General features: G+C 41.3%; 1 protein-coding gene across 1 annotated transcript; it reads left to right on the top strand.

Moving 5' to 3' along the window:
• Positions 1–2,206: 2,206 nt before the first annotated feature.
• On the top strand, positions 2,207–13,267 carry LOC111980190 (hexokinase-2-like). The gene is made up of 11 exons (XM_024010862.2): positions 2,207–2,329; positions 2,923–3,033; positions 5,089–5,251; positions 5,560–5,708; positions 8,187–8,306; positions 8,584–8,679; positions 8,927–9,026; positions 9,646–9,829; positions 10,021–10,176; positions 10,478–10,711; positions 11,185–13,267. The coding sequence occupies exons 2-11, from the start codon at positions 2,923–2,925 to the stop codon at positions 11,372–11,374; spliced, it is 1,503 nt and encodes a 500-aa protein (XP_023866630.1). The 5' UTR covers positions 2,207–2,329; the 3' UTR covers positions 11,375–13,267.
• The last annotated feature ends 575 nt before the right edge of the window (positions 13,268–13,842 follow it).

The following is a 13,842-nucleotide window of genomic DNA, read 5'->3' on the forward strand; positions in this document are numbered from 1 at the left end:
TCTTGTTAACAAACTATAGTTTTGGCAAGTCGGTGAGGACATCTACTTTGTGCATGACACAAGTCCTTTTTCCAACAATTGTTTACAGACAGATTATTTCACTTATAATTCACTGTATCACAATTCCAGTGGGTCAGGAAGTTTACATACACTAAGTTGACTGTGCCTTTTAACAGCTTGGAAAATTCCAGAAAATGATGTCAAGGCTTTAGATGATTCTGATAGGCTAATTGACGTCATTTGAGTCAATTGGAGTGTACCTGTGGATGTATTTCAAGGCCTACCTTCAAACTCCGTGCCTTCTTGCTTGACATCATGGGAAAATCAAAAGAAATCAGCCAAGACCTCAGAAAAAAACTGTAGACCTCCACAAGTCTGGTTCACCTTGGGGCAATTTCCAAACGCCTAAAGGCACCACGTTCATCTGTACAAACAATAATATGCAAGTATAAACACCATGGGACCACGCAGCCGTCATACCACTCAGGAAGAGACGCATTCTGTCTCCTAGAGATGAACGTATTTGGTGCGAAAAGTGCAAATCAATCCCAGAACAACAGCAAAGGACCTTGTGGAGATGCTGGAGGAAACAGGTACAAAAGTATCTATATCCACAGTAAAACGAGTGCTATATCGACATAACCTGAAAGGCCGCTCAGCAAGGAAGAAGCCACTGCTCCAAAATTGCCATAAAAAAGCCAGACTAGGGTTTGCAACTGCACATGGGGACAAAGATCATACTTTTTGCAGAAATGTTCTCTGGTCTAATGAAACAAAAATAGAACTGTTTGGACATAATGACCATCGTTATGTTTGGAGGAAAAAGGGGGAGGCTTGCAATCCGAAGAAAACCATCCTAACCGTGAAGCACGGGGTTGGCAGCATCATGCTGTGTAGATGTTTTTCAGTGSCAGGGACCTGACAGAGCTTGAGAGGATCTGCAGAGAATGGGAGAAACTCCCCAAATACAGATCTGCCAAGACTCGAGGCTGTAATCGCTGCCAAAGGTGCTTCAACAAAATACTGAGTAAAGGGTCTGAATAAAAATWATTTATACATACATTTGCAGTAATTTCTAAAAACCTGTTTTTGCTTTGTCATTATGGAGTATTGTGTATAGATTGATGAGGGACATTTWAAAAAAAAAWTTTTTTACAAAATATTGCAAAAGACATGGGCTCTGAATACTTTCCGAATGCACTGTATATGGAGCAAATATATATGCTTTATGTACAGTTGAAGTCGGAAGTTTACATACACCTTTGCCAAATACATTTAAACTCAGTCTTCCACAATTCCTGAAATGTAATCCTAATAAAACTTCCCTGTCTTAGGTCAGTTAGGATCACAACTTTATTTTAAGAATGTGAAATGTCAGAATAATACTAGAGAATTATTTATTTCAGCTTTTATTTCTTTCATCACACTCCCAGTGGGTCAGAAGTTTACATACACTCAATTTGTATTTGGTAGCATTGCCTTTAAATTGTTTAACTTGGGTCAAACGTTTCGGGTAGCCTTCCACAAGCTACCCACAATAAGTTGGGTGAATTTTGGCCCATTCCTCTGACAGAGCTGGTGTGACTGAGTCATGTTTTGTAGGCCTCCTTGCTCGCACACGCTTTTTCCGTTCTGTCCACAAATTTTCTATAGGATTGAGGTCAGGGCTTTGTGATGGCCACTCCAATACCTTGACTTTGTTGTCCTTAAGCCATTTTGCCACAACTTTGGAAGTATGCTTGGGGTCAATGTCCATTTGGAAGACCCATTTGCGACCAAGCTTTAACTTCCTGACTGATGTCTTGAGATGTTGCTTCAATATATCCACATCATTTTCATGAAGTGCACCAGTCCCTCCTGCAGCAAAGCACCCCCACAACATGATGCTGGCTTTTCTAGAGAGACATGTCAGTTGCATCATTTTATGGATTGTATTCATTATGCTCTCTAGCCTTTGTCATATTTTGTGTTTATACTGTATGTGTAATACATGCACTGTGATTAATTTATGAATAAGTACGGCTACATGAAGAAGTTAATGGAAATCATTACCAAAATATCCTTTTGAATGAAATACAATGTGTGTAATGAATGTGTAAATCACAAAGTGCAACTATCCCCACCTCAATTAATTGACTAATTGTAGCCTACAAGATTATATACAGTAATCACGTGAAGGCATTTTGTGTAATTTACATACCCRTTCTGGAGGTGGGTGTATCATCATCACCGTTACAAGGCGAACTCATGTGCAACTGTTTTGCAGGAAGTTGATGCAAGTCTGAACATTGCTGTCAAGACACGGATTTGTCGATTTAATCCACTAAAGGTTAGTCTAATTCTTTAAACTAATTGTCGTTATTATTGGTCTTTTGTACAATTTTCTGTTGCATATCCTAAAATAGTTGAAAAGGCTACAGAAGTGAAGACTACTGATTTGACACACATTATAGGRTCTTGAGATAGAGTGCACTTCTTTAGCCTTTTAAAAGTGACATGTACTGAGAGATGAGTGTCACTCACTCTGACTGCAGGCAATGTAAGCCATACTTTGAGTCCAAGTCTATTTTGCATGTAGTTGCCTCAAGATACATTATTTAAGTTAAATAAAATATATCACATTGACGTTGCAATGTTGCTCTGGTGTCATTGGATCTGCATTTGATACCTGGTGACAAGACATCTCAAAGTTTGAGTCAACTGGAAAACTATATTATATTTGACATCATCTTGCATCATTAATGATTAAATATTAAGAATTTGTGATATTACTGTGAACTCATTATCTATTGCCTTTATAGCCTAGTATCTATACTTAATTGAATAGTCAATATGGTACTGTACTGTAATTGCAAAAGTGACACATTGAAAATAGTTTTCTCTGCTAAGGATTACTAACATGTCCCCTATGTGTGTGTCCAGATGAGTTCCACAGATACCAATGCCGAGAGCGACGGCCCCGTCCCCAAGGGGGCCAGACTGAGCCGGGACGTCGCAAACCTGGACACCATCCCCCCAGACATCCTCAGTAAGGTACACCTGCTGCCTCCACGGGATGTCCCATAGAGACACACATAACCTCTGACCTTTCTCCTCTTATACTAGACCTGGGTTCAGATATATGTATTTGATTATTTGTTATTTAAATACTAATTTTCTGTGTATTTGAGTATTTTCTAATAATGTGGCCCGAATCAACTACTTCTATTGGAATAGAATAGTTTCTTATAAACGAAAGTATTTTCAAATACCTGGGAGTGTATTTGAGTATTTTCAAATACTTTCCATTTGTATTTCCAGATACGTTCCAATATTAAACTACGTGTTTTTTCAAATAAAAATATCTAAATGCTTACTTTCGAATGTTTTTCTAAGTAATTGAAATACCCTAAACAGTATTTGAACCCAGGTCTTATACACAGTAGAGGGGACTTATTTGAGTGTGCTCTGTCTAATGTCTCAAGGCACTTGTATTGATATCTCATAGTTTGAACATAATCACAGTCCTCTTTGTCTCTCTGGTTCTAGTAGCTAGTCCCCTCACGGCATAACCCATAATAATGCCTCATCGCTTTTGTCCACATTTTGAAAAGGTGTGTGGGAACACTGATTAAGTACAAGAGGATAATTTGTGTGACGTGTGACGTGTGACGTGTGTGTCTGTTCTGGTTTGGCGTCTCTCTCCTGGCTTTGTTTATGTGTTTTATCCAGTCAATGGCATCTTTCTTGATGTTATGATTCCACTGTACAGTAGGTGTTTGGGAAAAATTCTATCATATTTCTTAAAGTGGTTGCAATTATAGTGCTATCAAGTCTAAACCCATCAAATAATCAAAATGAACCACATTGTCATAGTCATGGAGGAACTGAGGCTGCTGTTATCATGCAGAGACAGGAGACACTGATCTACCTGCATGTTCTCTACCTCAGCCTTGCTGACCCCTGCCAGGGCATATTTCACAACAGCCTTAAACTGAGCCGGAGTGAGAGAGAGGGGCAGGGGGAGAGAAAGAGAGGAAGGCCCCAATCATTTAAGGAAGAGGAAAAGAGAAGCATGTAGACGTGCAATTGTGTCTAATATCTTCAGAGGTCTGTAATGTGTTAATGACAGACTACGTTCGACCAAACAATACCAGCTTTCTTCCTGTGGAATGGAACGTTTCCTATTTTGCTCGTTTTCTGGTTCAGGTTACACCCCTGTTGACTGATAAAATCAGACATTAGTCAGTGCTGAAAGTTGTCAATGACATTACAATTATAATTTTTATTTGACCAGGTTAGTCTCATTGAGATTAAATCTCTTTTGCTAGGGGGCCCTGAATTAACATGGGTAAATAAAATTGCCCACCTGGATGAATTAAGATGTACATATATTGTAAATATAGTGCACTTTTTCCAGTAATTATGTTTTATTGTCACATACACTGGATAGGTAAAGTGAAATGTGTTGTTTTACATGGTCAGCCATAGTAGTACGGCATTCCTGGAGCAAATTGGGTTTAAGTGCCTTGCTCACGGGCACATCGACAGATTTTTTTGTTCACCTTGTCAGCTCCCAATGCTCTAACCGCTAGGCTACCTGTCGTACCCTGGTTTCTCCAGACAATATATCTGTGTCATCATAATCGGCTTTACAACATTTATTTAAGAGTACAGTACAACATTTCATGAAGGGAACATACCAGGAGGATTAAATCATCTTGTGAATCATCCAGTAACATTAACATGATATATTTCTTCAACTGGAAATGTAATATTACAGACAGAGAATTGCTATGTTGTGGACAGCTGATGAACATTGCCACCTTGTGGGGAAACCTGCCTTTCTTCGTGCTGGCTATATTGGTCATCTTGATTTACACGCCATAATGTCGCTGGTTATGGGGAGTATCTTTACCATAGATGACATTGACAATGCTATCCTTCCCCTGAAATATCAATTTGGGTTGGGGTAAATTCCATTTCAATTTAGTCAATTCAGAAAGTAAACTGAAATTCAAATTCCTATTTCCGTTATTGAAAAGCAATTTTAGTTTAAACTTTCTGAATTGAAATGGAATTGAACCCTGATATCAATCCCTCTCATAGGTGGAAGTGTGCCTGCAGCCTTTCCGTCTCTCTGTGGAGAAGCTGCAGGACGTGTCATCTCGCCTGAGGAAGGACATGATCAGAGGGCTGGGCAAACACACACACTGCCGGGCACCCGTCAAGATGCTGCCCACCTTTGTGAGGGCAATACCTGATGGGAGAGGTACAGTACTGTAATCTGTAGTCCTTAAAGACTCTCCGTAGTATGCACCAGTGATCGAGGGTATGGCCCTTTGTTGAGGCCTTTACTTTAGTAACCTAATTCATTAAACTGTAGGTATACCATTCACCAGACAGCCTCTCACCCAGACTAAGGTGCCCAGTCTGAAATGAATCTATAGACCCCAACAACCCCAACACACTTCTTAATGTCCTCTTGCACTGTAGATATGATGGATTATTGATCATTGATTTTGGACTGAGCAAATTGGCCAACAGTAACATTTTCCTTGAATTGATTGGTCCCCACAGAGAAGGGGGACTTCCTGGCTCTGGACCTGGGCGGGACTAACTTCCGGGTGCTGCGTGTCCGCGTGGTGGAGGAGATGCAGAAGCTCCTGAAGATGGACAGTAAGATCTGTGCCATCCCCCAGGAGATCATGCTGGGGACGGGAGAACAGGTGTGTGTGTTTGGGATTTACATGTTTGTACAGTTGATCTCATCCCACCCCTCCCATGGGGCGGTCATTCTCTAACCCCAGGCGGGGTTTCTTACTTTTTCTTACTTTGTAAACATAAACTTTCCATGGTTCATTAAATCTAACTTCAACTACAAATATTGAACATTAGCTGGGAAACCGGCTGTCTGTCAGCCACAAAATCCCACTTAAACTGAGAATTTAACATGGACATACTCATGTGAGAATAAATATATTTTACTGTACTTTATGATGATTTAAAGAGTAACCTTGTTTGATAAAATGCAATAACAGAAACCATAACTATTCTGGATTAGTGATTAACTGGAACGCTATTCAGTTAATAAGGGTTCCTGGTTGCAGGTTTTATTTTCAAATCTTGGAAGATGCATTAAGAGAAGTTGTATAATTGAGAGATTTTTGTTTTGTGTTTCAATTGTTTTTTTTATATCACTAGGAATGCAAATGTACTGTTTATGTACATATGTACAGTACCAGTCAAGAGTTTGGACACACCTAGGGTTTTTCTTTATTTTTACTATTTTCTACATTGTAGAATAATAGTGGAGACATCTAAACTATGAAATAACACATAAGGAATCATGTAGTAAACAAAAAAGTGTTAAACAAATTCAAATATATTTTATATTTGAGATTCTTCAAAGTAGCCACCCTTTGCCTTGATGACAGCTTTGCACACTCTTGGAATTCTCTCAACCTCACCTGGATTGCTTTTCCAACAGTCTTGAAGGAGTTCCCACATATACTGAGCACTTGTTGGCTGCTTTTCCTTCATTCTGCAGTCCAACTCATCCCAAACTATCTCAATTGGGTTGAGGTCGAGTGATTGTGGAGGCCAGGTCATCTTATGCAACACTCCATCACTCTCCTTCTTGGTCAAATAGCCCATACATAGCCTGGAGGTGTGTTGGGTCATTGCCCTGTTGAAAAACAAATGATTGTCCCACTACGCGCAAACCAGATGGGATGGCGTATCACTGCAGAATGCTGTGGCAGCCATGCTGGTTAAGTGTGCCTTGAATTCTAAATAAATCACAGACAGTGTCACCAGCAAGGCACCATCACACCTCCTCCTCCATGCTTCACGGTGGGAACCACATATTCAGAGATCCTCCTTTAGCTACTCTGCGTCTCACAACGACATGGCGGTTGCAACCAAAAATCTCACATTTGGACTCATCAGACCAAAGGACAGATTTCCATCAGTCTAATGTCCATTGCTCGTGTTTCTTGGCCGAAGCAAGTCTCTTCTTATTATTGGTGTCCTTTAGTAGTGGATTCTTTGCAGCAATTCGACCATGAAATCCTGATTCACGCAGTCTCCTCTGAACAGTTGATGTTGAGATGTGTCTGCATTTATTTGGGCTGCAATTTCTGAGGCCGGTAACTCTAATGAACTTATCCTCTGCAGCAGAGGTAACTTTGGGTCTACCTTTCCTGTGGCGGTCCTCATGAGAGCCAGTTTCATCATAACGCTTGATGGTTTTTGCGACTACACTTGAAGGAAATGTCAAAGTTCTTGAAATGTTCTGCATTGACTGACCTTAATGTCTTAAAGTAATGATGGACTGTCGTTTCTCTTTGCTTATTTGAGCTGTTCTTACCATAATATGGACCTGGTCTTTAACCAAATAGGGCTATCTTCTGTATACCACCCCTACCTTGTCACAACAACTGATTGACGGAAATGCATTAAGAAGGAAAGAAATTCCCCAAATTAACTTTTATTAACAAGGCACACCTGTTAATTTAAATACATTCCAGGTGACTACCTCATGAAGCTGGCTTAGAGAATTCCAAAAGTGTGCAAAGCTGTCATCAAGGCAAAGGATGGCTACTTTGAAGAATCTCAAATATAAAAACTTTTTTTGGATACTACATGATTCCATATGTGTTATTTAATAGTTTTGATGTCTTCACTAATATTCTACAATGTAGAAAATAGCAAAAAAATAAAGAAAACCCTTGAATGAGTAGGTGTGTCCAAACTTTTGACTGGTACTGTATGTATGTATTTACGTGTGTACAAACCGTATATATATATAAACATTATCATTTATTTGGCTACAGCAAATACAGTGTCTTATAAACCAATCTGGGCTGGGTATCCTGAAGACGCATGACACTATAATAAAATAAATCAAATCAAATCATATTCAAGGGAATACATATGGGTGACTCATACGGGTTGTGACTTTGCCAGGTCTCCTCAGGTTTTGACGGATGAAAGCTATGCTCAGTTTCTAGAGAGAACCAAACGTCTGACAAGCCGCACACCTTGCTTAATTAATTAAAAGGGAACATCACTTTTTGACAGGATGAATCAGTATCCTTTTTCCAAGCATCCAAGATATATTGCCATCAATATTACGCTATTAAATAACACTAATGCCACTGTGAGATTTTGACTCATTTGGATTTCTCTCTTTCTATCTCCAGTTGTTTGACCACATCGCTGCATGCCTGGCTGAGTTCCTGGAGTCTCTGGAGCTGAAGGATCAGACTCTGCCTCTAGGCTTCACCTTCTCCTTCCCCTGCGAGCAGAAAGATATCGACAAGGTCTGTCACACTGCCCCAGAGACACACATACAACAACTATCCATTCAAAAAGGAGACATCTGCACGCTTCAGCACAGCAATTAAAACATAWACTAGAGGGAGGATTCAGTCAGGACTGATATGAGTAGGACGTTTTTCAACCCGGTCCCCAGTGGAAAGACAGTCGAGTAGCATCAAGAATGTCWTTCAAGGATAGTTATGTTGTGGTGGTCAATTCCAATTTTAATTGTGTAACACTGTGTGAGAATACTGTAGCTAATGGGACCTGAACTTCCAGAGCATCCTGATCCACTGGACCAAAGGCTTTAACTGTTCCGGAGTGGTAGGAGAGGACGTTGTGAGGTTACTGAGAGAAGCCATCCACAGGAGGGGGGTGAGTCTATAAGCCTCTTTGAACCACAACAACTATCATCATTATTGCAAGATACAACTATCACCACTTCTCACCTAAAAATGTTTTACTAAATGAAAAATGTTGAATGTTATTACTACGGTACTATATAGTTAATATTGGCACACAAATGTGTATTTTACAGATAGGTACTTGTAACTTTTGCTTGAAGTGGTACCCTTAAACTTCTCTTCCTCTCTCTCTCTCTCTCTTTCTCTTACTCCCTTAGGATTATGACATTGGTTCCGTTGCCATGGTGAATGACACGGTGGGGACCATGATGAGCTGTGGATACAGGGACCAGAGCTGTGAAATTGGCATGATCATTGGTAGGTAGTGCCTAACTCACCTGCAGCCACACTACTGCAACCATTGAATTAGAGAAAATAACACAAATAAAAGCATAAGATGAGATGTGTCCCATTTAGCCTAGCAAGTGAAGGAGAGGGTGACTGTAGTAACCATATATAACAGTAATAGTATCATGTTATTACAAAACCACATGCATGTAAGTTAGGGATGTCAAGGATAACCATGGAGAGTCATATTTGGGCTCCCAAGTGGCGCAGCAGTCTAAGGCATTGCATCTCAGTGCTAGAGGCGTCACTACAGACCCTGTTTCGATTCCAGGCTGTGTCACTACCGGCCGTGATTAGGAGACCCATAGGACGGCGCACAATTGGCCCAGCGTCATCCGGGTTACGGTTTCCCCGGGGTAGGCCGCCATTGTAAATAAGAATTTGTTCTTAACTGACCTGCCTACTTAAATAAAGGTTAAATCATATATATATATATATATATATATCTTGAAACACATCATGTAGTTTCTAGCACTTTCACACTGCAATGGCTCCCTCTGCTGGAGATGATGGCAACATGGTTTTGTGTGTGTGCCTGTGCCTATGTGTTCGCATGTGTTTCTGTCAAACATTGTCTTTGCCTCCCCAGGGACGGGGACGAATGCATGTTACATGGAGGAGATCAAAAACGTGAAGAGAGTAGAGGGGGAAGACGGACGCATGTGCATCAACACAGAGTGGGGGGGATTTGGAGACGACGGCTCCCTAAAGGACATCCAGACTGAGTTTGACCTGGTGGTGGATGGAGACTCACTCAACCCAGGCGTGCATGTGTATGTATTTTTAATTAATGAGCAGTTGAAAGTACRTATCTAAAATACATAAAATACAGCTATGACTGTGACCTCTATGCTTGGMTCTCTTGACTACATCCTGGCCCATTTATCGACTCTCTGTTGTATGCTTGTTGTATACTTGACTATCTGTTGTTTGTCCATGTCTGTGTGTCTGTCTCTGTATCCAGCTTTGAGAAGATGATCAGTGGGATGTACTTGGGAGAGATAGCCAGGCTGGTGTTGGTGAAGCTGGCTCGGGACAAGCTACTGTTTGGAGGAGATCTATCAGTGGCCTTGCTCACACAGGACAGCTTTGAGACCAGATTAATCTCCGAGATAGAGGAGTGAGTGACAGACACACCATGCTCTTATGTGTCATATATCTACTTACACAGACCCTAAATATAGCTGTTATTTTTATATATGAATGGGCTACATAATACAGAAGCTTCCATTGTGTAGCATTGAGAAAAATGAGCTGTCTTTACAACTATATTATACCATTTACCATCAATAGGCCTTCTCAGTCAGTTTAATCCTTAACAACCTATCTATTTGAAATCCATTTATGTCACTTATATCAGCTTGCATTCACACCAAAATATATTGATGGATGACTCAACTGACGAGTGTTGCTTGTCTCAGGGAGAACACAGGACTGCAGAAGGCCCAGGAGATTCTGTCAGAGCTGGACCTGCCTGTCGGGCCTGTGGACTGTCAGATTGTGCGTCTGGTGTGCGACTCTCTCTCCACACGCTCGGCCCAGTTGTGTGCCACTGCCTTGGCAACCATTGCCAACCGTATCCGTGTCAACCGTGGACTGGACCATCTAAGCACCACAGTGGGGGTGGATGGCACAGTATACAAGAAACACCCCAAGTATGTTCACCTCCAATAGAGATTATATGACGTTTTTCACAGGGTTATTTCAGTGAAAAGATACAACTAAATCCTGCTTTTATTTTCTTGTCACTTGATTGAATGGAGGATATCCTCTTGTGCTGCCATAATAACTGCGTGGATTTCCTGCCTTATTTTCCTTAGTGTATTCACAAGTGGCTGAATCTCAATATCTGTCTTACCACTATCCTCCCTTCCAAAAGTGAATTATATTCCTCTCAACCTTCACCCTACCTTTCCACTCTGTCTAAATGCAGAAATTTCACATGATGGAAGTATTTAATGGAATAAGCTATTTAGTGTCAAGTGAGATTGTATTTAGTGTCAGGTGAGATTGAACTCTCAGGACCTATGTCAGTGTCAGGTGTCCAGGTAACCATACATTGATTTGACTATCCCCCCTGTCTCTCTCAACACGGTCCCTGCCCCCCCCCCCTGCTTTTCCCCTCCAGCTTCAGTGAGAAGCTCCAGGAGACCGTACGCATCCTGGCCCCCAAGTGTGATATCACTTACCTCGTCTCCGACGACGGCAGCGGGAAGGGAGCTGCCATGGTAACGGCAGTGGCACAGAGGCTGGCCATGCAGTCCCGGATACTAGAGGACATCGATGGAGAGGAGGAAGAGGAGGATCAGGAAAATTAAGCCATGTATTCGACTAGACAACTTGAAATGCAGTACCAACGAAATGTCCCCCTCAAATGCTTTTGTCATAGACAAAGATTGTTAGGTAGGGGAGACCAGGGAACAAAGTAGGAAATAGTCCACTTTTAGTCTAGCTTATTTGTGAAAACATTATTTGAGTTAGATTTATTATATTTTTATGCAAACATAGTGCATTCGGAAAGTATTCAAACGCCTTAACTTTTTCCATATTTTGTTGTGTTACAGCCTCATTCTAAAATTGATTAAATACCCCATAAGGACAAAGTCAAAACAGGTTTTTTAAATGTTTGCAAATTTATTCAAACAAAAAACAGAAATATCACTTTTACATAAGTATTCAGACCCTTTACTCAGTACTTTGTTGAAGCAACCTTGGCAGCAATTACAGCCAGGAGTTTTCTTGGGTATGACGCTACAAGCTTAGCACAGCTCTGTTTGGAGAGTTTCTCCCATTCTTCGCTGCAGATCCTCTCAAGCTCTGTCAGGTTGGATGGGGAGCGTCGCTACATAGCTATTTTCAGGTCTCTCCAGAGATGTTCGATCAGGCTCAAGTCCGGGCTCTGGCTGGGCCACTCAAGAACATTCAGAGACGTGCGTTGTCTTGGCTGTGTGCTTAGGGTTGTTGTCCTGTTGGAATGTGAACCTTCGCCCCAGTCTGAGTTCTTGAGCAGGTTTTCATCAAGGATCACTCTGTACTTTGCTCCRTTTATGTTTCTCTCGATCCTGACAAGTCTCCCAGTCCCTGCCAYAGCATGATGCTGCCACCACCATGATTCACCGTAAGGATGGTATTGGCCAGGTGATGAGCGGTGCCTTGTTTCCTCCAGACGTGAAGCTTGGATTTCAGGCCGAAGAGTTCAATCTTGGTTTCATCAGASCAGGGAATCTTGTTTCTCATGGTCTAAGAGTCCTTTTGGCAATCTCCAAGCAGGCTTCATATGCCTTTAACTGAGGAGTCGCTTCCGTCTGGCCACTCAACCATAAAGGCCTGATTGGTTGAGTGCTACAGAGATGGTTGTCCTTCTGGAATGTTCTCCCTTCTCCACAGAGGAACTCTGTAGCTCTGTCAGAGTGACCACCGGGTTTTTGTTCACCTCTCTGACCAAGGCCCTTCTCCCCTGATTGCTCAGTTTGGCCGGGCGGCCAGCTCTAGCAAGAGTCTCGATGGTTCCAAATTTCATCCATTTAAGAATGATGGAGGCCACTGTGTTTTTGGGGACCTTCAATGTTGCAGAAATTGTTTGGTACCCTTCCYCAGATCWGTGCCTYRACACAATCCTGTCTCAGAGCTCTATGGACAATTCCTTCGACCTCATGGCTTGGTTTTTGCTCTGACATGCACTGTCAACTGTGGGACCTTATATAGACAGGTGTGTGACTTTCCAAATCATGTCCAATCAGTTGAATTTACCACAGGTGGACTCCAATCAAGTTGATGATCAATGGAAACAGGATGCATCTGAGCTCAATGTCGAGTCTCATAGCAAAGGGTCTGAATATTTACACTACCGCTCGAACGTTTGGGKTGACTTAGAAATGTCGTTGTTTTAGAAAGAAAAGCACATTTTTTGTCCATTAAAATAACATAAAATTGATCAGAAATACAGTGTAGACGTTGATAATGTTGTAAATGACTATTGTAGCTGGAAACTGCAGATTTGTTATGGAATAATCTACATAGGCGTACAGAGGCCCATTATAAGCAACCATCACTCCTGTGTTCCAATGGCACATTGTGTTAGCTATTCCAAGTTTATAATTTTAAAAGGCTAATTGATCATTAGAAAACCCTTTTGCAATTATGTTAACACAGCTGAAAACTCTTGTTCTGATAAAAGCAATAAAACTGGCCTTCTTTACACTAGTTGAGTATCTGGAGCATCAGCGTTTCTGGGTTCAATTACAGGCTCAAAAAACAAAGGCCAGAAACAAAGGACTTTCTTATGAAACTCGTCAGTCTATTCTTGTTCTGAGAAATGTAGGCTATTCCATGCGAGAAATTGCCAAGAAACTGAAGATAACATACAACGATGTGTATTACTCCCTTCACAGAACAGCGCAAACTGGCTCTAACCAGAATAGAAAGAGGAGTGGGAGGCTCCGGTGCACAACTGAGCAAGAGGACAAGTACATTAGAGCCTCACAAGTCCTCAACTGGCAGCTTCATTAAATAGTACACGCAAAACACCAGTATCAACATCAATAGTGAACAGGCGACTCCGGGATGCCTATTGATGCCTTCTAGGCAGAGTTCCTCTGTTCAGTGTCTGTGTTCTTTTGCCGATCTTAATCTTATCTTTTTATTGGACAGCCTGAGATATGGCTTTTTCTTTGCAACTCTGCCTAGAAGGCCAGCATCCCGGAGTCGCCTTTTCACTGTTGACGTTGAGACTGGTGTTTTGCTGTCATCAAGGCAAAGGGTGGCTAATTTGAAGAATCTCAAATAT

This window comes from Salvelinus sp. IW2-2015, linkage group LG20 (assembly GCF_002910315.2).
Source record: "Salvelinus sp. IW2-2015 linkage group LG20, ASM291031v2, whole genome shotgun sequence".
In the NCBI taxonomy this organism is placed as follows: domain Eukaryota; kingdom Metazoa; phylum Chordata; class Actinopteri; order Salmoniformes; family Salmonidae; genus Salvelinus; species Salvelinus sp. IW2-2015.

Excerpts from the sequence above, each read along its gene's own strand:
- LOC111980190 (XM_024010862.2), top strand. The coding sequence starts at position 2,923 with ATGAGTTCCACAGATACCAATGCCGAGAGCGACGGCCCCGTCCCCAAG. Across the intron at positions 3,034-5,088 it reads CCCCAGACATCCTCAGTAAG|GTGGAAGTGTGCCTGCAGCC; the intron begins GTACACCTGCTG and ends TCCCTCTCATAG. Across the intron at positions 10,177-10,477 it reads TTAATCTCCGAGATAGAGGA|GGAGAACACAGGACTGCAGA; the intron begins GTGAGTGACAGA and ends TGCTTGTCTCAG.